The 25,450-nt window shown below is 45.6% G+C and overlaps 1 protein-coding gene across 5 annotated transcripts in view; it reads right to left on the reverse strand.

Annotated features, from left to right (window-relative positions):
- Positions 1–25,450, reverse strand: part of COL4A5 (collagen type IV alpha 5 chain) — a 100,260-nt gene that overhangs the window by 10,921 nt on the left and 63,889 nt on the right. For 4 of the 5 annotated variants that reach the window (XR_013538803.1, XM_072981248.2, XM_072981249.2 and 1 more), the window contains exons 28-41: positions 25,306–25,403; positions 24,254–24,404; positions 22,664–22,777; positions 17,009–17,176; positions 16,366–16,455; positions 15,172–15,321; positions 14,729–14,827; positions 13,498–13,587; positions 12,883–13,022; positions 11,477–11,603; positions 9,850–9,930; positions 9,543–9,641; positions 8,564–8,614; positions 7,596–7,781 (exon numbers count right to left, since the gene is read on the reverse strand). Coding sequence is in view for 4 of the 5 variants with exons in the window: in XM_072981248.2 (XP_072837349.2) it covers positions 7,596–7,781; positions 8,564–8,614; positions 9,543–9,641; positions 9,850–9,930; positions 11,477–11,603; positions 12,883–13,022; positions 13,498–13,587; positions 14,729–14,827; positions 15,172–15,321; positions 16,366–16,455; positions 17,009–17,176; positions 22,664–22,777; positions 24,254–24,404; positions 25,306–25,403 (1,644 nt within the window). In the remaining variant the exon portion in view is untranslated. Of the gene's footprint in view, positions 1–220; positions 4,732–7,595; positions 7,782–8,563; positions 8,615–9,542; positions 9,642–9,849; positions 9,931–11,476; positions 11,604–12,882; positions 13,023–13,497; positions 13,588–14,728; positions 14,828–15,171; positions 15,322–16,365; positions 16,456–17,008; positions 17,177–22,663; positions 22,778–24,253; positions 24,405–25,305; positions 25,404–25,450 lie in introns of those variants that run through there. The other variant, XM_072981251.2, reaches the window with a different exon arrangement.

A 25,450-nucleotide genomic window follows, 5' to 3' on the forward strand; every position in this document is an offset into this window, starting at 1 on the left:
AAATCCCAGTTATCCAGGGTCCCCAACTGCGTGGAAAGCCTCTACATATGGCAGAGGTTCTCTCCTATTAAGAGAGTGAGGAAGAAGAGTGATGGGAGAGGGGCTCACACTCTCCTTCTCCTCAACGGGCCAGATTAACTCTTGTTTTTGAATGCCTCAAAAAGGCATGAGGGTTCAACAGGCTCCTTCTTCAGTTTGCTAACCTGGCTCGTAAATGTAGACCTCCTAAAGAGAGTATGGTCCATGTCAGGTGATTAGCATCAGTGACCACACTCATTCCCTTCATTTCAAATCATGTCTACCTTACACCAGTGCACTTAGAACACACTAGCCAGAATCCTATCGCTAATATACGCCTGCGTAAGGAAAGCTGGATAAACATGCTTAATCCAGTCCTGAGTGTTTTCCTGGACTGCAGCCAGAACCTTGTGAACAAGCAGCAATTTACCATCAAGAGTCATGATATTTCCCCTACGTGTATGTAAATCAGCAAAAAGATTCTGGCCAGCACTGACAATATCTGTTCTTACAGACGGTTAGGGTAGTGACTGAGTAGAGAGAATCAAGGCTGGACCATTGTCCTTTGTTCAAACTTTCATAATTGATTGAATGAACTTTACAGGGTATGGGGGAAAAACTTATATTACAGTTAATACATATTCATTGACAGACTGTAATGGACCCATGTGTATAATGTATTTTATCATAAAATTTTAAAATATGCAAAATTAGTGATGCATTTCTTAACATGAACATAAGGTACAGCGTCGCAGAAGACAGATATTACTGATGTATTGAAACGTTTAACCAATATTATCAGTGCCACTCTAGTGGAGATTTTGATAACTTCCTTTTGATCAATATTTTAATCAATGTTTTGTTTTTACTGTTCTTAGTAAACCTTTAAGCTCCTGCTGACTCTCAAAAAGATCAAGACTAACTAGGGAATGCTATCTTTTTTAAAAAAAGCACAATGAGAATCATATATACAAAGCACCAGCAAATTCCTAAGCACCATTTTTAATATCATAGAATTTTTGCCAATTGGAAACCTCATTTGCAAGGGAGAAAAATCGAGATCTGATACACCCCGCTGGTGCAAATGTATAATACTTACAATACTGGCAGTGTTCTGATGTAACAATATCCTTTAATGTTCCATTATTTATGTTTTTATGCTTTTCCCTTCCCATTCCCCATAAAGCTGTGAGGAGGACACCAGAAAGTTTACTCTGCTTTCAACTAACCCGGTTTAGCATTATGTTAGACTCGTAACTTCTACTAATGTTAACCATGGTTTATTAAAACAAGCCAACTTCATAAATCATGATTCAAAGTTGATGGTTTTCAGTAAACCACAGCTAAAACTAACCACAGTGTGTAGTGTTTGAACACTCCACTAAACTGTGGTTAGTTAGAAATGGAAGCAAAAGTTTCTAATCACCTTGAGACCACGTCAGAAGAGAAGAGAGGGTGGGGATGTGTTAGTTTGAATTTTGCCTATGTGCAGTTCATGGACGATATCTGATTTGCAGTCAAAACAACATGTTAAACAACGGATGCAACACAGTAAAGCAAACCAACCAAGTTAAGACTCTAACCTGCAGGACCTGGGAGGGTCACAGTTCACCAAAGCCCAATGATCGATGTTAAAGAGGGGAATATCAGACATCACACAGTGTAAAACAAGATTACTGGTTAGAAGTAGCACAGATGAGATACGGATACTAAACAATGAAACCCACTTCACCAGCATACTTTGTATTTACAATACGGCAAACGCTGCATGCATGAAAAACAAAGCCAACCCTCCCCGCCATCACTATAATTACATCTCGACAACGTACAATTTAAGTATACAATTTATTCTGGTGATTAGGCTGCTACCATTGACGTGAGGCAATTCAGTCAACCCAAAACTTTACAGAAGCTCTGGCTTTACTAATGTAGCCAGGTGCTATTTGTCTATTTAGTCCTGTCTCAACAAAGACAGATACTAACTAATACCATTTCACTGACAGTGTTGCACGAGGGCAGCCTAGCTGCAACGAGCAGGTGGACTGAGGATTTTTTTTTCCAACCTAATGGTGTGTGCAGAAGGGTGGCCTGGAAAATAAGTAGGAATCGGACAGCCAAGGGATGCAGAGCCGAGTTTAAACAAAACTGAGAATTCTAGCATCCTTTCTTTAGGCCTATTTCTAATTAGTTGCATTAATTACTCTGACAAATTGTATCAACATTCCCTCTAAGGTGTCCACGAAGGAGCTCCGTGGCTGCCATACCATGACATCCAGCCTCAATGCCTGTTTGCGTCCAAGTCTGGGAGGAAAGCCCACCTCACGTACAGATCCCACATGAGAACAATGAGAGGGAACGTAAGTTTATACATAAGCAAAAAGCTGGATATTGTTATATATTTTTCCACGGTCAGTTTTTTTGAATCAAAGTTCACTCTACAGTTTAAATTGCCGTGGGGCTCCCATATCTGTGGGATCGGTATCTGGGGTTACACTTATCCATGGCTTGCCACAGTCCCTATATACAACATACAAGGGCACCCTCTTGTGGCCTGTACGACGCCTCCTTGTATGTTGCATATGGGGTTCCCTTGTATCCGCTGCTTCAGGTATCCACAGCAGATCAGGGGTCCTGCTGTGTATATCATACACAATGCTACCAGGGCATATATGTTGAGTGGGGGAAAAGGGCGGTGAGCACTGACCATTTCTTCTGCCTATTATATGCTTCCATTCTCTTGGCTTGCTTTGGAAAACTCGAGTCACTGCCTTTTTGGTGTTTTTTTTTTAAAGAATATTAAAAAATATTTAAGAATATTAAGAAAGCTTCACTGGAGACCTCTGGATGGAATCTCAACATCAAGGATATTGATTTGGTTTAAAGGGGGCTACAACTAATTTCAGGGCATGTTTAAGGCACGCCCGGATTTGACAATGTATATGCCATAAACAAAATTCTAAAATATCTCAAGAGCCGTAACTCAGCTCTTGATTCCCCTGAGACTGCACTTTCTCTAGTAGGTCCCCTTAAAGTATTAAAATTGTACTGTAAAATGGCCTCATTCATTACATTTGGCAGGAGAGGAAGACAAGATAATGTTCAATTTGTATTTTCCCTCTTGTTTTCTGAATGGAAGAAAATCCATAAACATTATTTCCAGGTATGGCCGCTGCTGTTGTTGCTATTTCAGATACCTTAAATAGAGACCCTCTTTCTTCGGGCCTCTTTTAATCCTTACAATATCATTTCCAGATGTTCAGGGTCAAAATTCCTCCCTCCCTCCCTTTTTACATCTAAGGCCACCTATCTTGTTGAGTTGCCTTCTGCACAGCGCCGGGAGGGTAAAGTGAGGTGGAATTCATGCCTTTATCATGAAACGTGTCAGTGAAATGTTTGCTTGTTTTAAACTATGGTTTCCATGCAACATTCCATCATAAACCAGGTTACATGTCTGCTTTAATCTCATTTACTATTTTCCTCTGCACTTGTTTTGAGATCGTACTCCATTAAGGCTAAACAAGAGAAGAGACTAACACAAACCTTCTAGTGTAAAACAGAAGTTTGCCTGTGACTTTAGCTATGACAGAAGCTCTTAAGGCTGGCCTTCATGGCACTTCCACTTTAATAATAAAAGTAACACTCTTCCCTTTGTTTTCAACTTCTGATCTCAGACGAAACAGAGGATTTAATTTGCCACCAGTGATGGTTATATTGATTCCACATCCAGATTTTAAACCTGTTTGCAGTCATGCCGTTTTCCTCCTTAAAAGCTGTCATAGCCAAACTTCTAAGACTTTGTCTCGGTGCAGATCGTATGTATGTGTATGCCAAGTCATTCCTATTCTATGGAAAAGGCATTAAAAGAATGATAATCAGGTCTGAGCAATGTTAGATTAGCATGGAAATAATATTAACTGATACCGAGGAAAATGAAAGGAAGGGCTTTCTTGTAGCACAGCTCTTTAATAGCTACTTAGCTCAAATGAATTCAAGAGCATTTCCCCCTAGGCAGCTGGGCTGGATAGCTCAGTATCTTAGGTATCTGGCTGTAGAGCCTGGGTGGCCTTGGGCCAGCTGCACAGTCCCAAGGTTGCCCCTAGAGGAAGAGAAGGGTAAAACGACTTCTGAGTATTGTCTACCTAGAAAATCCTGGAAAGATTGACATAAGTCAGAGTTGACTTGAAGCCACGCGATTATTGTGCATCAAAGAGATTCGTCCTATGGCACCATCTTGATGGGCCAAATGGCCAAGGGCCAGCTGAGCCAACGCTTTGAGCAAGTCGGCTGTGCGGATCAAGCCCCTCTCAGCCTGGGGTGTAGGAAATGACTCGATACGGTCTTCACCCTGACCTCACTTTAAGCCATGATAGTGGCTGCGTCCCTGTGCTGGTGAAGGTTTGGATCTGGTATAACGTGGCTGTTCCCCCAAGAACATGGTTGTGTGGCCTCGTAGGATGTGGTTGTGGGGTTGCTCCCCATTTTGCCCAGACCCTGGGAAACATCTCCAGGTCTCAGAATTCTGCAGCTGGCTCTCCAACAAACTTCTGCTTCTGTGGTCATGCTCCCAGTTCCTACTCAACCAGCAGAACCACGTAAGATGAATGACTTGGCATACTCATCTTGCACCCAGGACCCTGTTTTCTTTTATCAAAGCAAGACGTTCTAGTTCATGCAAAGTTATAACTCTGGAGTTAATGAGCTAACCTGTGGCACCTGGAAGGAAGGGATGGAAAGTTCACCAAGGCCATCATTAGAAGAGGAAAACATCATATGGTTAGATACTGTCAATAAACTAAAAGAATTCATGGCAAGGCATCTGACATTTCTTTTTGCATATGGTGTATAGACCAAGTTATTATCACCCATCGTCAGAATACAAGAGCGCTTCCTAGGAACGTAGACGTGAGTCCCCATTGGTCTTACTTTAGGCTTGCTGCCTAAAACCATGTAAACAGAAATAGCCCAGGGTTACAAAATGGAGTGGGATGAGCCTTCAAATCTTGTATCACCAAACAAGCCCATATGAACCTGGAATGAACTCAATGCGTGTTGCTTATATACCTCCTCATAGTGCTTAAGGCACTCTCTGGGTGGTTTACAATTTAATTGTGCAGGCTACACATCTTCTCTCCCTGCCCCCTGCAAACCAGGTACTCAGTTTGCCAACCTTGGAAGGATGGAAGGCTGAGTCAACCTCAACTGAACCCAGGCCGTGGGCAGGACTTTGGCCGCAGTTTAACCACTGTGCCACAAAGGTTCTCAGCCAAAGGCTGGTGGCAAGGATCCATCCAATTATTAACAAGGGCCATCCGCCTCTGCAAGTATCTGATAACATCAATAGCTAATTTCAAAGTAGTTTTCTCTTCGTCCAGGAAACACCTGCTTTGTAGCGACTTTCGTCATGACACAGGTGGCATTTCGTCCAACGCAGCCCATCGAGGAGACCCTAAAACGTGGACTGGCTTGATAGGAAACAGTAACTTGGTCTACCCACGGTGGGACATGCACGTCAGAGTGAGACAAACTGCACCATATAGTACGCATGCAGCACAAAAATGACGGGAATGAAGCCAAACCACTGAGCAGTTACTGGTTCGCTCCAACTGTGGGCAACCCATGATCTGATAGTGTCCCCCTCTTGAATGTTGATGATGTGGCAAGTTGGCCTTAAAACCAGGCAAGCAGGAAGCATGCATCTGTTTTTCAAGTTGGTTAGCACTTCCGGGAAACTTCCACCAAGACTAATCCACTTAGAATCAAGGGAAGCACACCGTATACCTTTTTTAAAAAGGCAAATTGTGTGCATGTTGTGTGTTTTGCTGACACCACTGTAGCAAAAAGCCATATTGTTTCTACAAAACAAGACGCACGTGAGCACAGGCTAATGTTTTCAAGTTCATCAGCACTCCAGAAGCATCTCAGAAACGTGGATCAAATCAAATATAAGATGTGCGTTCCGATGTAACTTGTTTTAGAGCAAATCAAGTTTTCTCTTCCACACTTTAATAATAATAATAATTATCCAATGGCTAGGAAGTTCCTTTTTGTTACATTTGCAAGCCACCTTCATGGATTTTTACAGTGGAAAGAAAAGCAAAGAAGCACGGGGCTTTTGTGATTTTTTGCACTGCACCCACCGGAATTCACCAGGATTTCCCTCAGCCAGGATGCTGGGAGCTCCAGCCAAAAAATCAAAAGCCCTCAGAGGTGTCACTCACAGTCTCAGGATACCTCCAGAAGGAGGGAAGGGTAAATGTATCTGGCTGTGGAGCCAGAGGTTGGGAGCTCGATTCCCCACTGCACCTTCTGGGAGACCAGCCAACCTGTGTAGCCTTGGGCAAGCTGCACCATCCCAGGGCACCCCCAGAAGAAGGGTATGGTAAAACACTTCTGAGTTCCCTATACCTAGAAAACCCTGGGAAGGGTTGACTTAAGTCAGAATTGACTTGACAGTGTGCTATTGTTATTGTTATTGTTATTAAGATAAGGGAGCCTAGCTGGGTAGCTCTGCAAGTTAGATTGAGGTTAAGGGTTCAATTCCCCCATGGTGCCTCCTGGGAGAATGGTCAGCCTTTGGAGCCTTGGGCCAGTTGCACAGTCCCAAGGTTGCCCCTAGAGGAAGAGAAGGGTAAAGCACTTCTATTCTCTACATGGATAAACTTGAAAAGGGTCACCATAAGTCAGAATGAGCTTAACGGCACATGATTATTTATTCAAGTAGGTATGGACTTTCACTCACTTTGGGCTTGATGTGACTGGGGATGGAAAATGCCCTTTTGGAGCTTGCTTGCCCCTGGATTACCTCCTCTACTCTTGACAATTTTTCGAAGGAGGATGTAGGGAGCAAAAAGTGCAAGGAAAGGAATGGGGGAGGGCTTTCAACCCACCCCCAAATAAATGTTCCAGTGGTGACACCCATTTTGCTCAGAGGACCAGTAGCAGCTCAGTCGGGTTTGCCCACAATGGAAACGATCACTTTCACAGTTAGTTGACAAAGAGACAGCACACGAGATGAGGGATGGAAGGGTGAAGGTGTGACGGCGCACGGAATCCGCTGGAGCCGTCGGACACGATGGAGCAAGGATGAGTGTTCGTGAAGGTGGAACGAAACCGTGACGCAATCGGGTCATGCTGTGCGGCTAACATGAAACTGATTTTCCATGGGTCCCTGCGGGCAGCAGCGTGTCTTGTTACACTTTGTGCACGAGATGGATTTGCTTATCATGGGGTGTCGTGGGGCAGGCAGAGACGGCAGGTGCTATTAAAGTCAACCGAGTGCTCGGCCAGAGGATGATTGCCGTGACGACATGCGAAGGCCATCCCAGGTGGGCAACATTTTGCTGCCAGGTTATTGAGAGGATGTTGTTTACCTTTTTTCTCCCCGTCTTGATAGGTCTATCAAGAGGGGTTTCGGATAACCTCCAATGATTAAATTACGGATGTGTCAAGGTAATGACTTATCATGTCAACCAGACAAGTTTATAAGTCTTGAAAGGACCAATCTCACATTCAGTCGAGCTCAATAACCTACCAACAACATGTTCAGCAAAATGTGTATGGATCTTTCCCTTTCTTACCTGGTCTCCCCGGTATTCCAGGTGGCCCGGGGCTACCCTTAGGTCCTTCGGAAGGTGGCCCAGGAAGTCCTGGAGGGCCTGGTGGACCTTGAGTGCCAGGAAATCCCTGGAGACCCGTTTCCCCCTTGAGACCGGGGGCTCCAGGAGCTCCCGGGGGTCCAGGTAAACCGGAGTCGCCTTTTTGACCTGTTCAAAAAAAAAAAGAATGGAAGCAGCACATGAGGGCGCTGGGAGCACACCCTGCCTCCCGGGGCTTCAGCAGGCTCACGCTAATTCTGATACATTAACCTTCAAGTGATCTGAGATTGCACTAAAGTTAAGCACAGTAGGAGTCCTGTATCCACAGGATCGGTACCTATGGTTTCACTTATCCATAGTCACACAATATTAAATATATTAAAAGGAGAGGGGAAAAACCCCTAGAAATACGTATTTTCACAATATATTTACCAGAACTGGCCACCCGAGGGAGACAGAGACCATGCTATGTATTCTTTTTGTTGAAGAATATGTAGCATGGCCTCTGATTCCTTCTAGTGACCAGCTCTGGCAAGATATGTGAAAATACTTTTTTTTCTATATATTTTTTTCTTTTATGCTATGTCTAGCGTTTGCTATTATCTGCGGTTCTCAGCATCCACGGGTGGGTTGGAACCAATCTCCCATGGATGCAGGGGTTCTACTGAAATGGCTCTGCTCTCCAAAGCCACCATAACCATCTCTTATAGATCTGAACTAGAGCAAAATGCCTTATAACAAGCCAGTCCATGAATCTACGTAGCCCTGTTTCTTGTCTAGCTGGCAACAGCTCCTTGGCCTCTCTGATAAGGTCTCTTTCATCATCCGGTACAGGATTCTTATCACAACGGGAAGCGTTTATAATCTGCCTTAGGCAGACAAAGTCCAGGAATTAGCACTCAGCCAAGATCTCTTTCTTCCAATGTTTATATAGAAAGATAAAACTTTGCCTGATAGTCCTGGAAGTCCTGGCGGTCCGGGGCGTCCAAACCCTGGTTGACCTAAAGAACAACAACAATAAAAAAAAAACAACAGTAATCATTGAGACGCTGATGGTATAGTTCCATAGTGTGGGTCTTCTAAATGCAAAACTGGTTGATGGAGGCAAACATTTTGGCCAATGAGTATATCTGTGGCACAATAGATATGGGGGGGGGGGGGGAGGAAACTTATTCATTTCAAATATGGTGCTGGAGGAGAGATTTGCAGTTACTGTGGACTGCCAGAAAGACAAACTAGTGGGTCCTAGATCAAATCAAGCCTGAACGATCTCTGGAAGGAAAGACATTGAAACTGAGGCTGTCCTACATTGGGGGCACCACGAGAAGGCAAGATTCTCTGGAAAAGACAATCATGCTGGGAAAAGGTGAAGGCAACAGGAAAAGAGGAAGACCCAATACAAGATGGAATGACTTCCTAAAGGAAGTCACAGGGTAGAGTCTGCCGGAGCAGAGCAGAACATTTGAGGAGAGGAAATTGTGGAGGGATCACTCATTCACAGGGCGGCCAGAAGTCAGAGACAACTTGACGGTACGTAACAACGATGACACAATGGCTCATCCCAAACGATGATATGTCTTGCGCTATGTTTTTACTTATGTTGCCTTCTGTATTTTTATAAGCCAAGTCGAGTGTTATTCGTAACTAGAGCAGACCCATGGAAATCAATGGACAGCGGGCCCATTGTGACCGACGTGGCCTATTCGTAACAATGGGTCTTTTCTCCACAGAACAACCTTAGATGAGCCTCTAGCGTTGGGGTTTCGGCGTTCAACATTTGCACGGCGTTGCTGTTACTTCTTAGCTGCCCACCAGAACAACTTGTTTTACCCAGATGATGAACAAATATATGTACATAATATGAAAGTGAAAGTGAAAGAGAGAGAGAGAGCAAGCAAAACACAACAGAAAGGAAGGTGCTCAGCTTACCTGGTTCACCTTTCTGCCCCGCTGGTCCTGGAATGCCATCTCGGCCAGGCTGTCCTTTTTCCCCTGCAAGACCCGGGGGGCCGGGACGCCCCACTTCCCCTAAAAGTAGAAAGGACAACACATTACAAGCGGTAGGGGCTCTTCCTGGCGACGTCTGTAGCACAGTAACAATCCAAATGAGTGGAAATTTGGAGAAGAATGGTCACCAAAGTCATTCTTTGATGTCTGATGCTCGCAGAACAGCATCCGTGTTGGGGAATCAACAAGGACAGAAGACAACACACGTGACAGGTCTTTTAACTCATACCTGGAGGCCCAGGTGGTCCTGGAACACCTGGATTCCCCGGAGGTCCATCAATACCTTTTGATCCTGGAATACCTGGTGTTCCTGCAGAAGCAGAGTTGGAACTTAAAGTCAAGTTAAGTAAATAGCTGAGCATGCAAGAAAGAAAGGAAAAGAGGGAGGGAGGGAGGGAGGGAAGGATCAGTAGATCTGACCAGGATGGAAATGCAGGTCTTCATCCATGGATTACTTTCCAGAGCCGGAAAGAATCAGAAGACACAACATATTGAAACAAGAAACAGGACACATACAGGTACATGCGTTCACACTGCGTGCATGCTGCGAGGTTTGAAGAAGGCAGGGAGGAAAGAGATCAGAATTTAAGGTGAAAAGCATCCATTGAGATAAGACAACCCTCAGCTGTGAAAACGTTAAAACACAGTCATTTTAAATAGAGCTATCAAACATATTCTGATCTGAAATATTTTAGAAAAAGACGCTATGTACAAAAACGGACAAGGCATCTTGTTAATTCCTCTTCCAAGTAAGTGATTAAAAAAAAAACCAGATATTTCATTTCCATTGTAGAATCATGTTTACAGAGCCAAGGGTTAATTGAAGGTGAACCTCTTTTGGGAATCACAAATTGCGATGGCAAACATTTCAGGGTCCACATAAATCTGATTTGCCCATGTCTAGTGGGTTGCCTTGAGCAGCACAATCCAGATGGTCCACCAGCAAAGAAGGGCCCAAACAAGCATGATCTCATAGTGGTGAAGGTGTCCAGCATGGGCCAGCTTCTCTACTCCCTCTGCCAGTGTTTTCAAGACGTTTTCAACACAACTTCCACTCAGAAATCATTGGGGTTAAAAGCCGGTAACTGTAACATTTAGAAGGCAAGAATGTCAACTTTAAACAGGGCTGATGAATGTGTGGCTTTCCAGATTTTGGAAAATTTATCTCTTCTTTCCTTCATCACTGGCCTGACTGGAAGGAATTATTGTTGGGAGTTATTGCAACCTCGCATGCAGCCTTATTAAGTTTGGCTGGAAGTGACCTTTCTGGTTGGGCTGGCTGTCAATCTATCCAGCAGTAACCAATGGTTCCTGCTGTGCCTGATTCAAAGAGAGCCCCGCATCTCTGCTCTGCTTTTTCCCTCTCTTTTGTCTGTTGGAATCAGTCAGTCTGTTGAAAGCAGGGAATCTCTTAAGGCTTGTTGTTGCAGTCCGTCATGTTTTGTCTCATTCCTGTTTTATCAGTTCAGCCGTAAGTAAATGAAACCTTTCAAAATATTTTTTCATAATCATGTCTCGGAGTGAGTTATTGTGACTTAAGTGCCAGCGGATGAGAGAAAAGGGGTGGACTCACCTGAAGATACTTGAGGCTATTCTGCTCTGTGAGTCCCTACACTTCTGCCGTGCAGCTGGAGGAATTTAACCAAACATTCAAAACTTTTGCAAATATTTTGTCCTTCGCAAAAAGTCTCAATTCCCTATCATTTTATTATCTTGTTCGCAGGGTGCAATGCCGAGGAAAGAAAAACGTAAGCAGGTAGACACTTTACCTGTTTCAGAAGCGAAAGCATGAAAGCATGGAGGGGGGGGAAAAAGAGAGACAGAACAGTAGTCAAATTAAGTGGGAAAAGTATTACCTGGAAATCCAGGAAGACCAATATCCCCTTTGGCACCTGGATTACCAGGCAAACCTGGCAAACCGGCACTGCCAGGAGAACCTTTGAGGCCAGGGCTACCTGGGAATCCTGGCAAACCTGCTTCTCCCTGGGTGGGGGGGGGAGAAGGAAAGAGGAAAATATTTACAGCTGGACAGGGCAAACCAAACAGAAAAATATTGTGACAATTTTGAAAGACCAACAGCTATATTGGGAGGGGGGTGTTTTTGGAATTATCGCTGCACACTGGAAGCACTTCAAAATGTCCTATATTATTTGTGGACAGAGGAATTGGAATAGCCCCACATTGCTCAATTTATCCAGGGAAAGGAGAAATCCTCATATGGTTTCCTTGAGAGGGGTTCCGCCATCTGCAGCGTCCAGAACAGAGCATCCTTTACGTTTTCCCTAATTACAGTGATGCCTTGCTAGACGATGATAATCCGTTCCACTGAAATGGCTGTTTAGCGAAATCATTGTCTAGCAAAAAGCGTTTTCCCCATTGGAATGCACTGAAACCTGTTTAATGTGTTCCAACGGGGAAGAATCGTCGTTGTCTAGCAAATATCGGCCATAGGAAAGCCGCTTTGCGAACCGCCGATCAGCTGTTTAAATAGCTGTCTTGCGAAGTTTAGGTTCCCGAAAACACCCGTTTTGTGAGCGCGGAGGGAGCTGTCAAAATTGTTGTCTAGCAAAAATTGGTTTGCAAAGCAGGGACCAAACATTGTCCAGCGAAATTCCCCCATAGGAATCACTGTTTTGCGAATCGCTAACAATTTGCAAAAAGTCAATGTCTAGCAAAAAAACCTGACATGCGGGGGTAACTGTCTAGCGAGGTACCACTGTATTTGGGTATTGCTGCTGCTGTTTGGCTCATGACGCCGACGGTTTCGACAGGTGAGGCTCCATTTTTAATCCTCCCCAGCACCCTCGGCCTGCAAGCGTCGCTGTGGTGAGGGCGGAATGGCCACACAAAAAGGCGGATAGGGCTCCTGACCTTCTAGTAACGGTGTGGAAGAGGGAATTTCACCAGGTGTAGCTTGTCATGCAAGCAACAGAGAACAAAATCCATCTAAATTTTGGGATACGGCTCTCAAGACTTATCTATTGGCGATAAGATCTTTAACCTGTCCTAAAACATGCTAGCATTTCCAGAAATACCCTTTTCCTTTTTTCCCCCCACTAGAACACAACTCCCACCCTCAAGAATGCCCCTCAAATTGAATTTAGCCCTTGAGATTCCTCACCCTTGCTCTAAGCAAATCATATTCGCCTGCAGTTGTTGCTTTTGCAAGCATTTCTCCCCCCCCCCTTCCCGCTAGCTGGAGGCTGTGAGGCTTCCCATGACACCAAAGTTCTGCCCTTCGCCCCCAATCCCCATATTTTACCTTTGGGCCAGGTGGCCCCGGGATGCCGATATCGGAAAGGCCGGGCTCGCCCTTCTCCCCCTTCAGTCCAGAAAATCCAGGAGCCCCAGGCTGGCCTGGCCGTCCCATGAGGCCGGGTGACCCTTTTACACCAGGCGGACCTGCGCAAAATAGGAGGGAAAAAACCCACTTTGCAGTGACCGCATGTAAAGGGATGTCAGCGTTCTTCTGAGTGCACCAGAAGAAAATGTGTGAACAAAGATTCGCTCGCTAAAGTAACATCCTAAGACTCCGCGGCCTGAACCCAGAGATGACATTTAACACGATTTATTCCCTCTGGAATTCTTCACGCTGTTTCCCCATAACTGCCACCAGACATGAAGACAGAACAGCTAAAGAAAGTAGAAAGGGCACAACACAGTATTTTAAGATTGTTGTGCATGCGGGTGCATACCTTGGCCCCTGTTGGTGCCAAGAATTTGTCACTTCACGGTATAATTCTATGCCTTTTTCCTTCCTCTCCTGCAAGGCTAACTCCTGAGTGGCCGCATTCACCCTTGCAGCCTGACCCTTTCCCCGCCTCTGCTTCTCAACCTCCGGCGGAAGCACAGATTGTCTGGACGTGCGACGGTTTACCTGGGAGTCCCATTTCGCCACTGACCCCTTTCTGTCCAGGGGGCCCACTTGGTCCGGGCGGTCCGACTACGCCCAGGTCTCCCTTGGGACCTAGAGGAAACAAAGCGTCTGTCATCCAAAGGGTGACCCTCACCACACAAGCACGGACACCCACACGTGGCTCACAGCGACACAGGCGGAGGGGTGCCGGGAGTTCACCATCCTAAGAAACGTTGTTGTTGTTGTTTAGTCATTAAGTCGTGTCTGACTCTTTGTGACCCCATGGACCAGAGCACGCCAGGCCCTCCTGTCTTCCACTGCCTCCTGGAGTTGGGTCAAATTCCTGTTGGTGGCTTCGATGACAAACTAGCTTTTCCAAACTCTCACTAGAACTTACTTCCTCAGGTGCATGGAGTGTCCTCTTCCTGCACTGGGATATACCGCAGGTCCCCCATCAAAAACACAGGGACCCAATTCCGTCCTTCAGAAACTGTGTTTCCTTACACTGAGTAGAGGATGGCGCTCGGACTCCACCCTACCATGTATGGAAGGTGATCGCTCTGAAGTTCCTTCACCATTTGTGTGGGCTTTCTATGAGAGTCAAGCTGCTGGTTTTCTCGGGTCATGATTCACACAGAGAGGAGGCACTGATCCTCCTCCTCTTAGCACTGCAGAGCTGGAAGGGGCCCTCTTCTCGAGGAGGACTGGGGGGGCAGGCGGAAATCCAGCTCCCAACCTCTGGCTCTGCAGCCAGACGTGCCACAGGGTTCTCCAGCAGTTCGATAAACAGATGACGTCAAGTCAGTTCTGACTGATGGCAATCCTTTTCAACGTTTTCCAGATACAGAATGCTCAAGCGTGGTTGGCCCTCCCTGTCTTCTGGGGGTGCCTTGGGACCGGGCAGCTGGCCCAAGGCTACGCAGGCTGGCTCTTTCTTCCTAGAGGCCCAGTGGGGGAATTGAACTCCCAACCTCTGGCTCTACAGTCAGAGGCCTCAATCACGGAGCTACCCAACAGTTCCTAGCATGTGTCACTCTCCATGTGCCAGAGCACAGCAACAACAGAAAGATGGGTAGCTTGACTAGGGCATGACTTCTGGATGACTGCATAGGACTAAGAGGTTCAGCGGATCCTGATCCCGTGTCCTTGAGGGCTGAAACACCATGAGACTCTGTATCCACTGCATGGCACCGGTTCCCCCATCTCACTATACGCGTACGTACCTGAATGGAAGTGAAGGCATGATCCTTACCTGGCAGTCCGGGCATTCCTGGTGGCCCAGATAGTCCGGGAAGCCCTGGGTCGCCTGGGATGCCTTGGTAACCTTTCTGCCCTGTTAAGCCAGGTATCCCTTTAAGGAAAGAAACAAAAAAGGAATGACATGGGTAGCTAATAAAGTAGAGATGTCTGAGAAGGATTAGCTGCCTTCAAGGTGCAAGAACATCTTTGTTTTTCACCATGCTAAGTTTCATTGCGAATGGATGACGAATCTAGACTGGGCATTGCTCGTGCACCCCACTAAAAAAAAAAAAATTCGCTCAAGCATAGGCAGACCAGAGAATGATCCCTGCAGCTGACTGTGCTTTTCTACGGGATAAGCCCTGCAAAGAGGGTTAGGCCCAGAGCTGAAAAGAAGGTTGAAAACCACTGATTGGTGTTACCTCAGAAAGGAGCACAGCGACAACCAAATCTCACCTGGTGTTCCCGGCTCTCCTTTCTCTCCTTTGGAACCCAACTTATCCAGATCAACTTGTCCTGGCAGTCCCGGCAGGCCTGTCTCGCCCTTGGTACCTTTTTGCCCTGCAGGCCCTGGCCGGCCCGGCGGGCCTGGTAAACCATCGTTGCCTGCACAGGGAACCAATCAAACGGAGAATCTATCATTAATTGCAATGGCCCATCCTTCAAAAATGGCCACATAAAGAGATGGCTCTCGACAATGGCTCCCTTTGCATGGCCAACCCATTGAAATAATTCCCCAAGCATCCAGCAGATCTAAAATAGTCTTCATTATCCTGCACTCCTCCAATGGGTCAGAATCATAGAATTGTGGAGTTGGAAGGGGGCCTCCTAAGGCCATCGAGTCCAGCCTCCTGCTCAAGGCAGGAATCCAGATCCGACAGAGGGTGGTCCAGTTTTCTCTTGAAGGCCTCCAGGGTTGGAGAGCTCACCACCTCCCGAGGTCATGGGTTTCCTTGTCGTACTGCACTAACAGTTAGATAATACAATCAAAATCGGACTTTCTGTAACTTCAGCACATCCATCTTGCACTCCGGGATACGTGCACATTTTAGCCTCATGGGATTGTGAGAAGCTGGCTCAACCAGACCCTTGGTCCGCCTAGCAGCAGCTAGTCAAGAGTTGGACAGGATTATTTCCCAGTGCCAGAGATCCTGAGGATTGAATCAGTGCTTCCGTTCGTGATATATCAGCAGGTTACGGCACCAGGCATTGACGGGTGGTTCCCCCCCTCTAAGTGCTAACCATGCCCAACCCAAATATCAAAGGAGCTGACAAGTTCAGTGTGGCTCAGGCCGTAACTAGTGACTGGACTAAGATCATGACCTGAATGGCTGAATAAAGATTTGACACTCTGTCTGTCCTCGACCTCAACCACCCTATTAAAATAAGAAAGATCTAATTCAGCTCGACGGGTTAGCAACGGGCCGGCCCCCTTTTATGACGGAATGGTGGGCTACAGACTCAACCAAGAATAACTGCATAACCAAATCACACTCTAGCCAAAGGTGCAGCTGACCGAGAGGGAAAGCCAAAGTTCCCCCCTTGTCCTCACTTCCGTTGAACGGAATTTCAAAAGACCAAAACACACGTCCCAGCATTGTTGTTAGGGTGTTGCTGCTATAAAAACAGGGAAGTGGCACATTCTCTTACCTTTGAGGCCAGGGAGGCCACTTCGGCCAGGGGTCCCGGGGGACCCTTGAGGACCCGGTGCACCCATCACTCCCATCTCGCCCTTGCCACCTGGAAGCATGGAAACCACCCATTTTAGTGTGTGTCCAACAACCCCCCCAATACACAACCCTCTAAGCCTTTAGACAGCTTTCCGGCTTTTTAGCGCCAGCCTAGCAAATTGAAATCCTTCGGAAATGCAATAGCAAAGTGGTTTGCCTACCACCTCTGAGCGATTTGTTGCAGATGGGTGAGGGTATAGGGCTTCTGATGGTTTAATAGCTACAACAAAAGCATCTCGCTAGGTTGCTTTATGTTTATGACAGCGGTGGGGTGGATTTGCAAGTAGAGGGGATGGTAGGATTGCCACAGTCATGGTCACTGAGCTCAGGTATCTCAAACAAACCCTTCAGTCTAGAATTCTTCAGTTACAAGTGCACAGCAGATGATCTTGGGGTTACAGGAGAGAAAAGACAAAATGTTCTCAACTCTTCCGGACCAAACTGAATTAGGAGGTGGATGGACCGATTTTGAAGCTCTCTACCTCTTTCGTTTCCTTACAGTATAGAAAGCGCTCTTCGCTACACTAATCGCTGCACAGGTACGGAGCGCAGAAAAAACGCACCTGGAAATCCTGGGAGGCCATCTCGTCCTGGTGGTCCAGCTGGACCTGGAGGCCCCGGGAGGCCAGGCGCTCCAGGGAATCCGGGGGAGCCTCTGTCGCCGGGAGGGCCTGGACTGTCGAATCCGGGTGGGCCAGGATCTCCCTTTTCGCCTGACGCCCCTGGTAATCCTAGACATTGTTATTAGACACGGTCATTCAATGAGGTAGCTGCATCAAAAGAGCCAGGGTGGATCTGATCCACAGCCTATAAAGTGCACCATTCTGTCTCCACCGTGGCAACCAAATTGCATATAGGGAGCCTGGCAGGGCAACGCGAGTGGAACCATCACCAGCGTAGCACTTCCTGGCTAACCTCAATGAATCAATTCATCTCATCCTTTTTTAAAGTTGGCAACCATCACTGCTTTCTTACACCAACGAACTCCAATAGATTGATTCCCCTCCTCTTTTCTTTCCTAGTGTTTAACTCAATTGTTGAAAGTTTTCCTTTATGTAATTCTGTTGTATTTATTGTTGTACCCCTTGCTGTAAGCCGCCTAGAGTGGTCTATCGACTAGATAGGCGGGATATAAATAAAATAAATTAATAAAAAAATTAATAAATAGATTTACTACCTTTTGATTGGTTCCAAAAGACATCTAAGTTTACTTCCTTTCCTCTCCTCTCCTCCATTAGCAGGCAAAGACATCCATACATCCATCCAATTTCCTTCCACTTACATTCAGGAAGGTCTTGGGCATGCAGAGGATCTAACTGGATGGATATCTTTATATTTTGTTTATGCACTGATGAGTTTTTCCTATTTATTGGACTCCCACCATCATCATTCAGAGGACGCTCTCTAGGCTGAATTATGGGAGTGAAAGCCCCATAGCAGCATGACAGAGACAGAAACACTGTTCCATCTCGTGCTGTTATGAAGCTTCCACTGTCGTAATTCAGCCCCGGGAGCTTCACTCAGTTGTGGGGATGGAAGCCCATTAGATATCGAAGTCCTGCCCCTAATGGATGTGTTGGGTTTGAGACAGATCTTGAGATGCTGGACAGGACCAGCAGGTTCAGCACCAAGGACAGTTCCCAGTCATCAGTAAGAACAGCTTGGGATTGCACTGAGGTTGGCCACTCCCTCCAAGCTATGCCTCTATTCTTCCCTTACAGCAGCAATTCCCAACCTTAGGTCCACCAGGTATTCTTGGACTGCAACTCTCATAAGCCTTAGCTGTGCTAGCCAGGGTTTTTGGGAATTGCAGTCAAAGAACACCTTGGGTTACTCAAGGCTGGGAACCATTGCCTTACAGGGCCACTGCTTGGCCTTAAAGACTAGTTCTTTGCCACCTTTACAAGAACTCCTGCTGAGAACACTGCTGGCATTGACATGCCTGCTACTGTAATCCTAGGACTCTGGGAAGTGGGTGATCTCCACCAACACAAGAGTCAACCTCCAAAGATGCCACATTTGTTTCAGGCACAGACTCCTCAAATTCAGGGTTGTTGGGTACGGTTGGCCATAGCTTCTCAGGCCTGTCCGGCCCAAGGGTCCCCTCCACTGGACCCTCACTTTCTGCCTCTGTCTCCAGATGACTGCTGGATGCCTGGAACATGGTGCTGTCTCTGCATTGTATTGTTGCGTTTTTTTTATTTGCTGTGTTGTGCTTTATGTCAGAGATTGTTTTAAGCCAAGTGGTGTAATTGTCCGAGGCACGGAGACCTTTTTATCGGCAGAAGGGTTTGACACAAATAAAACAGACAGACAAAGAGACAGACAGGCAAACAGCCTCCCATCACTACACCCAAAGAGAAACAGATTCCAAAGAGCAAAAATCCCTCTTTTTTTGCTGATTATGGATGGAACAATGAGCTGCAGTGGGTAAAGAAAGGGAAAAGACATTTGGTCACCATGCGGATGGGGTGATCTTGTATTCAGGCCCATTTTTGCACAGAGGGAATGTTATGCAGAACCATTTGCCTTTTTTTTTTCAAAAAGAAGGAAAGGAAATCTATCCCTTTAATGAGAGGGTGAGGGAAGAAGGCAGATTATGGAAACCACAGTACCTGCTGGGCCTGATAAGATGAAAAGCCACCGCGGTAATAATTCATCAGTCAGTTGAAGCACAGGAAGTAGTAAGGAGTTGAGAGAATGCCATTAGGGTTAAGGATACAAAAGGAAGCACATGAGCGTTAGACCAAAAAGCTACACAATGGCTTCATTCCACAGTCTCAGAAGAATTCATGATAAATAAATGGGCTGTGGATTGTAGCCAGCATTAGTCAACTAGCCCAAGTACGCTGTCCGGGTACGTATTATCTACAAAACGGAAAGTGGACTTCAAGTAGGTCCTGATTGAAACGTTTTCCAATGGATAGATGTTGTCATATTCCAAGAAAGACAAAATATTTTTCTATACAGAAATGCCAATGGAAATAGAACCTCTTGATTCCATTGGAATCAAAACCAAATGCCTCCATATTCTTATCAGAATAGGCTCCAAACACATCCACCATGCCAGAATGATGGCCATGAGCTAATTGACTGGAGATTTTTACTCCTTTCTTTCTTTCTTTTTTAAAGGTTTATCTGGCAATGTGGCCACATACAGAAATATAAAATATATCTGAATAAATGGTGACATTCGCAGTGGAAAACGTGAACCAAGACACCTATTTCAAGATACATGTGCAATCAATGAAGACTGAGTTTAATGCTAACTCTTTGTAACACAAATACTGTGTTAATGCTGTCCCACAGTATCGACTAAAAACTGAATGGCTGGAGAAAAAATATGAACAGGAGAATGGATAAGTAAGACAGAGTTGCAAAGCAAAGGGAGAAACAAAGACCACCGAGGTAGATTTGTTAGTATTGCCAGTGATACTGGCAATAAATAAATAAATAAATAAAAATTACAGAGATGGTTTCAGGTAGGTAAGTGGGTAGGTAGGTAAGTACGTAAGTAGGACAGACAGACGATCCAACCCTTGGCAAACAGGTGGCATGGGTGACCAAACAGCATGTGGGTACATACGCATAAAGAGATGTGTTACATGCAGAGAATCACATGAGATACTCCAGCACGGCACATGGGGAGGGCATAAAAAGGTAACACGAAACCAAGATATCTCCCAACAGAAATTTGCTTTCATCTGTTTTCACGGCAGGAGAGAAAGCACTGGCGGGCCTTTACGCTGATATTACCACTTGGGGGCTTGATTTAAGAATACAGTCCAGGCACAGGGCCAAATCTTGTTCATGCCAGGGTAAAGTTATGCTGGTGTAAATGTGCTTCCAGGTAAAGAAGACTCAGAAGTGGTTTCCCCTTCCCTTCCTCTAGGGGGAGCCCTGGGACAGTGCAGCTTGCCCAAGGCTGCCCAGGCTGGCTCATCTCCCTGGAGGCACAGAGGGGGAATCGAACTCCCTGAAGAGGCAGCCACAAAGCCTTCCCCATCCTCTAGTCTAAGCCAATGGCTTCCCTAGAGCCATTCGGTCTCAAACTGGTCTATGTCTTGGTCCCAAGTTTGATCTCTCTGGCCTCCTTGCCACAGAGTGCATTCCACTCTTTCCCTGCTAACTCCCTATTCTCTTTTCATCATCCCCGAATGTTCCAAATCACTCACAATCCGTTTTCCAGAATTCTACCAGAACTTTGTTCTTGAAATCTCTGTTGGTTTCCCAGCATGTCTTTGCTTTGCCAGTGAGGTTTATTTTCTGGCCCACGTTTGGAGCACTGTCAGTCCCAACAAAATGAGTTTGATGCCCCACTGAAAAAGAAGCTAAGAACTGCAAAGCTGGAAAGGACCCTATGGATCATCAAAAGTCCAGCCCCTGTCAAGGAGGCCCAGGGGGGGAACTGAACCCCCAACCTCTAACTCTGCAGCCAAATACCTAAACCACTGAGCCATCCAGCTGTTCTCATTGCCAGTGGAAAGCCTATAGTCCCTCAGATAGATGTTTTGGACTTCAATTCCCAGAAGCCCCAGCCAGCATGGTCAATGGTAAGGGATTATGGGATCGTCAGACAAAAGACCTTGGAGGTGAGTGGACCAAGGCTCCCCACCTTACCTTTTCCATCTTATTTCTCAACAAACACACATGGTAGAACTTGGAGGGAGGTATGAAAGCAATAAGGATTCTGAATGAAATACAGTGGTGCCTCGCTTGACGAGGATAATTCGTTCCATTCAAATCGCTGTTAAGCGAAATCCTTGTCAAGGGAAACGAAAAAGCCCATTGAAATGCATTGAAAACCAGTTCAATGCGTTCCTATAGGTGAAATACCTCAGTGTCCAGCGAAGATCCTCCATAGGGCGGCCATTTTCCGGTGCCTGTAATGTGAGGAATCTGTCCTAAAGCACAGCGGGGAGCCATTTTGCACAGTGGGCGGCCATTTTGAAACCCGACGATCAGCTGTTTTTGATCGTCGTTAAGCAAAAAATCAGTTCCCGAAGCAGGGAATCAATCAACGTGAAGCAAAAAAAGCCCATTCAGTCATCGTTTAGCGATCACAATAGCGATCGCAAAAAATTAATCGTCAAGCGATTTCCTTGTCTAACGAGGTAATCATCAAGTGAGGCACCACTGTACTGGCTTATTGGACTAAGGACTTGGTTTGGGGTGTTGGTGATGTGATAAGGATTTAGCCATGCAAGAAGTTCAGAGCACCAGGCATGGGTTTCAACCCACAACCTCAGAGGCTTCAAACACAGATTGCCAGCCCACGCTTTCGCATGACGCTGTGGTCCGTGAAGGCTAAAATAAATTTGTTGCAGACGACGGTCATGCAGACAGCAAGGCATTGGTGAACAGAAGGGACTCTATTTCAACAAGTTGTTTGGAGTTACAAGGAAAATTGTGTAGAAGGTCAGACAAACACATTCTGATGGTACAGCAATCACTGGGTGACTTTCAAGCCTGTTCTGTACAAACCCACAACCATGAAATCACATCAGGAGCACATTCGAAGTTTCTTGGTGAGTTTTTGTTTACTCCACCTATGTCATTGGTGTAAACCAACGTCTTCATCAGGACAGAAAACTCTGGTGAACAAAGTCCATGTTTGACGGAAACAGGTGACCAACTTGTTAACAACAACACAGCGATTCTCTCCAGGTCTACTTTGAAATAATGAAAAGCATCATCTTCTCTTAACTCCCACCCCAGGTACATAATTATGTACCAGGTACTCCCAGACCATCAGAACCACAATCAACCTTTTCCACTTCTGCTTATTTGACCTAACGAAAGGTTTGGGAAATTCTTTCTAGAAGAAACACAATTAAAAGACGGCTATGAAGGGCAGAATCAACATGATGTAAGGTATATATAAGAAATTCTTTCCCACAAAGGCAATACAGTAGAACCCCGCTATCCACAGGATCAGTATCCACTGATTCACTTATCCACTGCCTTAAAAGACTATATAACTCCCCCCTGCCCCAGAAATACCTATTTATATGCATTTCCAGGAATGCTTTTACCAAAACTGGCCATGGAGGAAGCCGAAGACCATGCAATATATAGTGTTTGATATTTTTGTATTTTTTTGGCATCGGGGCGGGGGGCTGAGAACCAACCCTCTGTGGATATGGTGGTCCAACTGTATCGCTCATAGGTCTGAGATGGGATGATGCCCTTTACGAATTAGTTCTCTCAAGGCTTACCTGGTGGACCCACAGGTCCTGGAGGCCCAGGTGAGCCGGGTGGACCTTGGCCACCAATCCCCGGGAAACCTGGAGGTCCTACTAAGCCAGGTTGGCCACGTGGCCCAGGGTCCCCTGTAAAGAAAACCCACAGACACCAGGTGTTTAAAAGGCAACACAAGAAGCAGTCTTGAGTAGCACGAGAAGCAGTCATATTCAATACCGAATTTCCCCGAAAATAGGACAAGGTCTTCTATTAATTTTAGGCTCCAAAGAACACAGTAGGGCTTATTTTCAGGGGGTGTTGTCTTGTTTTCAGGAACAACGATCTACATTTATTCAAATACAGTCATGTCATCTTCGTCTGGTTGCTGCACAAGGGTGGACGACAGGGTTTCACTTTGTTGTTGTTTAGTCATTAAGTTGTGTCCGACTCTTTGTGACCCCACGGACCAGAGCCCGCCAGGCCCTCCTGTCTTCCACTGCCTCCCGGAGTTGGGTCAAATTCACATAGGTAGCTTCGCAGACACTGTCCAACCATCTCGTCCTCTGTCGTCCCCTTCTCCTCTTGCCTTCACACTTTCCTAACATCAGGGTCAGGGTCTTTTCCAGGGAGGGGTTTCACTTCACTGGGGCTTATTTTTGGGGTAGGGCTTATATGATGAGTATGCTTAAAAATCACACTAGGGCTTATTTTCAGGTTGGATCTCATTCTTGGGGAAACAGGGTAGATTGCTTCAAATGGAACTAAGGGTGTACTGAAGTTATATTGAAAAATCAATACAAAGAAAGAGAAGAAAATTAATAGGACCATCTCTTTCCTTCTCTCTCTCTCTCTCTCTCTTAGTGTAATGAGTAAACTTTGCTAATTAGCTTTTTAGCTACCCTTTTAGGGCATTTTTAGCCATTTTAGAAGGGCTTTTAAAAAAAAACCAATCTGGAGCTTTCCAACTTTCATGCCATTCTCTTCTGAGTCCTAAGCCCCCTCAACCAAGAAGTAACAAAGAAGTAACTAAAGCAAGGAGTAACACAACCTATTGTTTTCAACATTGCAATGGATGGCAGAAACATTTGTCTTTTAATGGGACGACGTACAGCCTCACAAGTCCTTAGATTCAAAGCCAATGTGTATGGCCAAGAGCTGTATTTCTATAGGCAGCTTCGGAGACACCAAAGATGGTCACCTTCATTTAGACTCCACACCAAAAGACAGTTTGTGCTACCATCCGGCAACCCATGACATGAAGCTGCTTATTTAAGTCTCCAGGCTTCTTACTCCTCCAGTGCAGTTTTCATCCTCAGAGTCACGACAGTGGCCATTGACTGTTATTTCTCTATTAGGACATCACAGCTACTACTAACCACCACTTACATAAAGCTGACATGCTGGCTAACAACAAGCCGTGTTTTATCCAAATGACCATCACTTTAAACCACAGTTAAGTTGATGCTTCCGTAACCACGATCTGCACTGACCCAGTCTTCTGACATACCCACCAGAAAAACACTGTGTGATTCCAGGAACACAGAAAGACATCTTACACTGAATTCAACTACAGATTCCTCAAATTCAGTTTTATCGGCACTGAGTGGCACAATTAAATATCATACCTTTGGGGCCCGGAGTTCCATCAAAACCTGAACGCCCAGGAATACCAGGGCTTCCTGGGAAACCAGGATCTCCTTTGGGGCCCTGAGTTCCTTTAAAACCTGGTGGTCCAGGGGGCCCAGCTGGTCCGGGGACACCAAGACCACGATCCCCCTGCAATGAAAAGGAAGGAAGGAAGGAAACACAGAGAGTTTAGAACGCTTTCCATCTTCATGAAATACCATTGTATTTTCATCTCTTGTAGATTCACAATGTCTGGCCCCCAAAAAGAAAATTATATGAAGATGCACGACTCTTCAGTTAGTAGACAAATAACGAGAAACGTAACATGCTGTTCCAACTGACAAACCATGTTTCACAGTTACCCAGCAAACCAAGATCAGAAAAGATGGTTGAATGTAGGTTTTCAAAATTACAATTTCTTCTATAGTATAAGGTTTAATGTCCAAAATTTAAAGCAACAACAGCAAATCAGAGTCAAAGCCACTTCAAACGTCCATTATAGCAGAGAAAGATGAATGCTAAAAAAAAATATGAGAGAAACTTTGAATAGACTCCTGTCTATTTGGAAATTCAAACCGCGATCTACATTCTAAATTCTGGTTACTAGTGAAACTGTCACGGTTTAGCACAAGAGCTAGATTTAGCTTGATTTTAGACCAAAGTGGTCACTCTTCTCTATTCCTTTGAAATTTTGGATAATTATGTTGTTTTGTGTGTCCCCACAATGAATTTCTATGCCTTAGTGGGGAATTAAACTCAGGAGAGATATTCATTCAAAGTGAGCAGGAATTTGAACCCAGTACTTTATCCACTACATCACAGGGGCTCTTGGTATTGAAAGCTCCACACTAATTCCCATCATGAACCCATGGGTGGTGCGGACATGGTAGCATCTTTCGGCTGAAGGCCAGGTGAAGATTTTCTGTATTATTTACAGGACCAGAAGGTGCGATGAATTTGGTCCATTTAGGAAGCCCAGTAGTCCAGCATGCTTGCACGTGCCAGCTATGTACATAATCCCGAGGAAAGCAAGACAGCCACTGTTAGAAACCTTTTGTCCCGGTATTCCAGGTGGCCCCGGGGGTCCATCCAGACCTGGTCTTCCTGGGTTACCTGCATCTCCAGCAGGACCTGGCAATCCGGAGAACCCTAGAATACCACAAGAAGAATTTAGAAAACAGTACCCGCATGATTAG

Source organism: Pogona vitticeps, chromosome 11, assembly GCF_051106095.1.
Source record: "Pogona vitticeps strain Pit_001003342236 chromosome 11, PviZW2.1, whole genome shotgun sequence".
Lineage (NCBI taxonomy): Eukaryota > Metazoa > Chordata > Lepidosauria > Squamata > Agamidae > Pogona > Pogona vitticeps.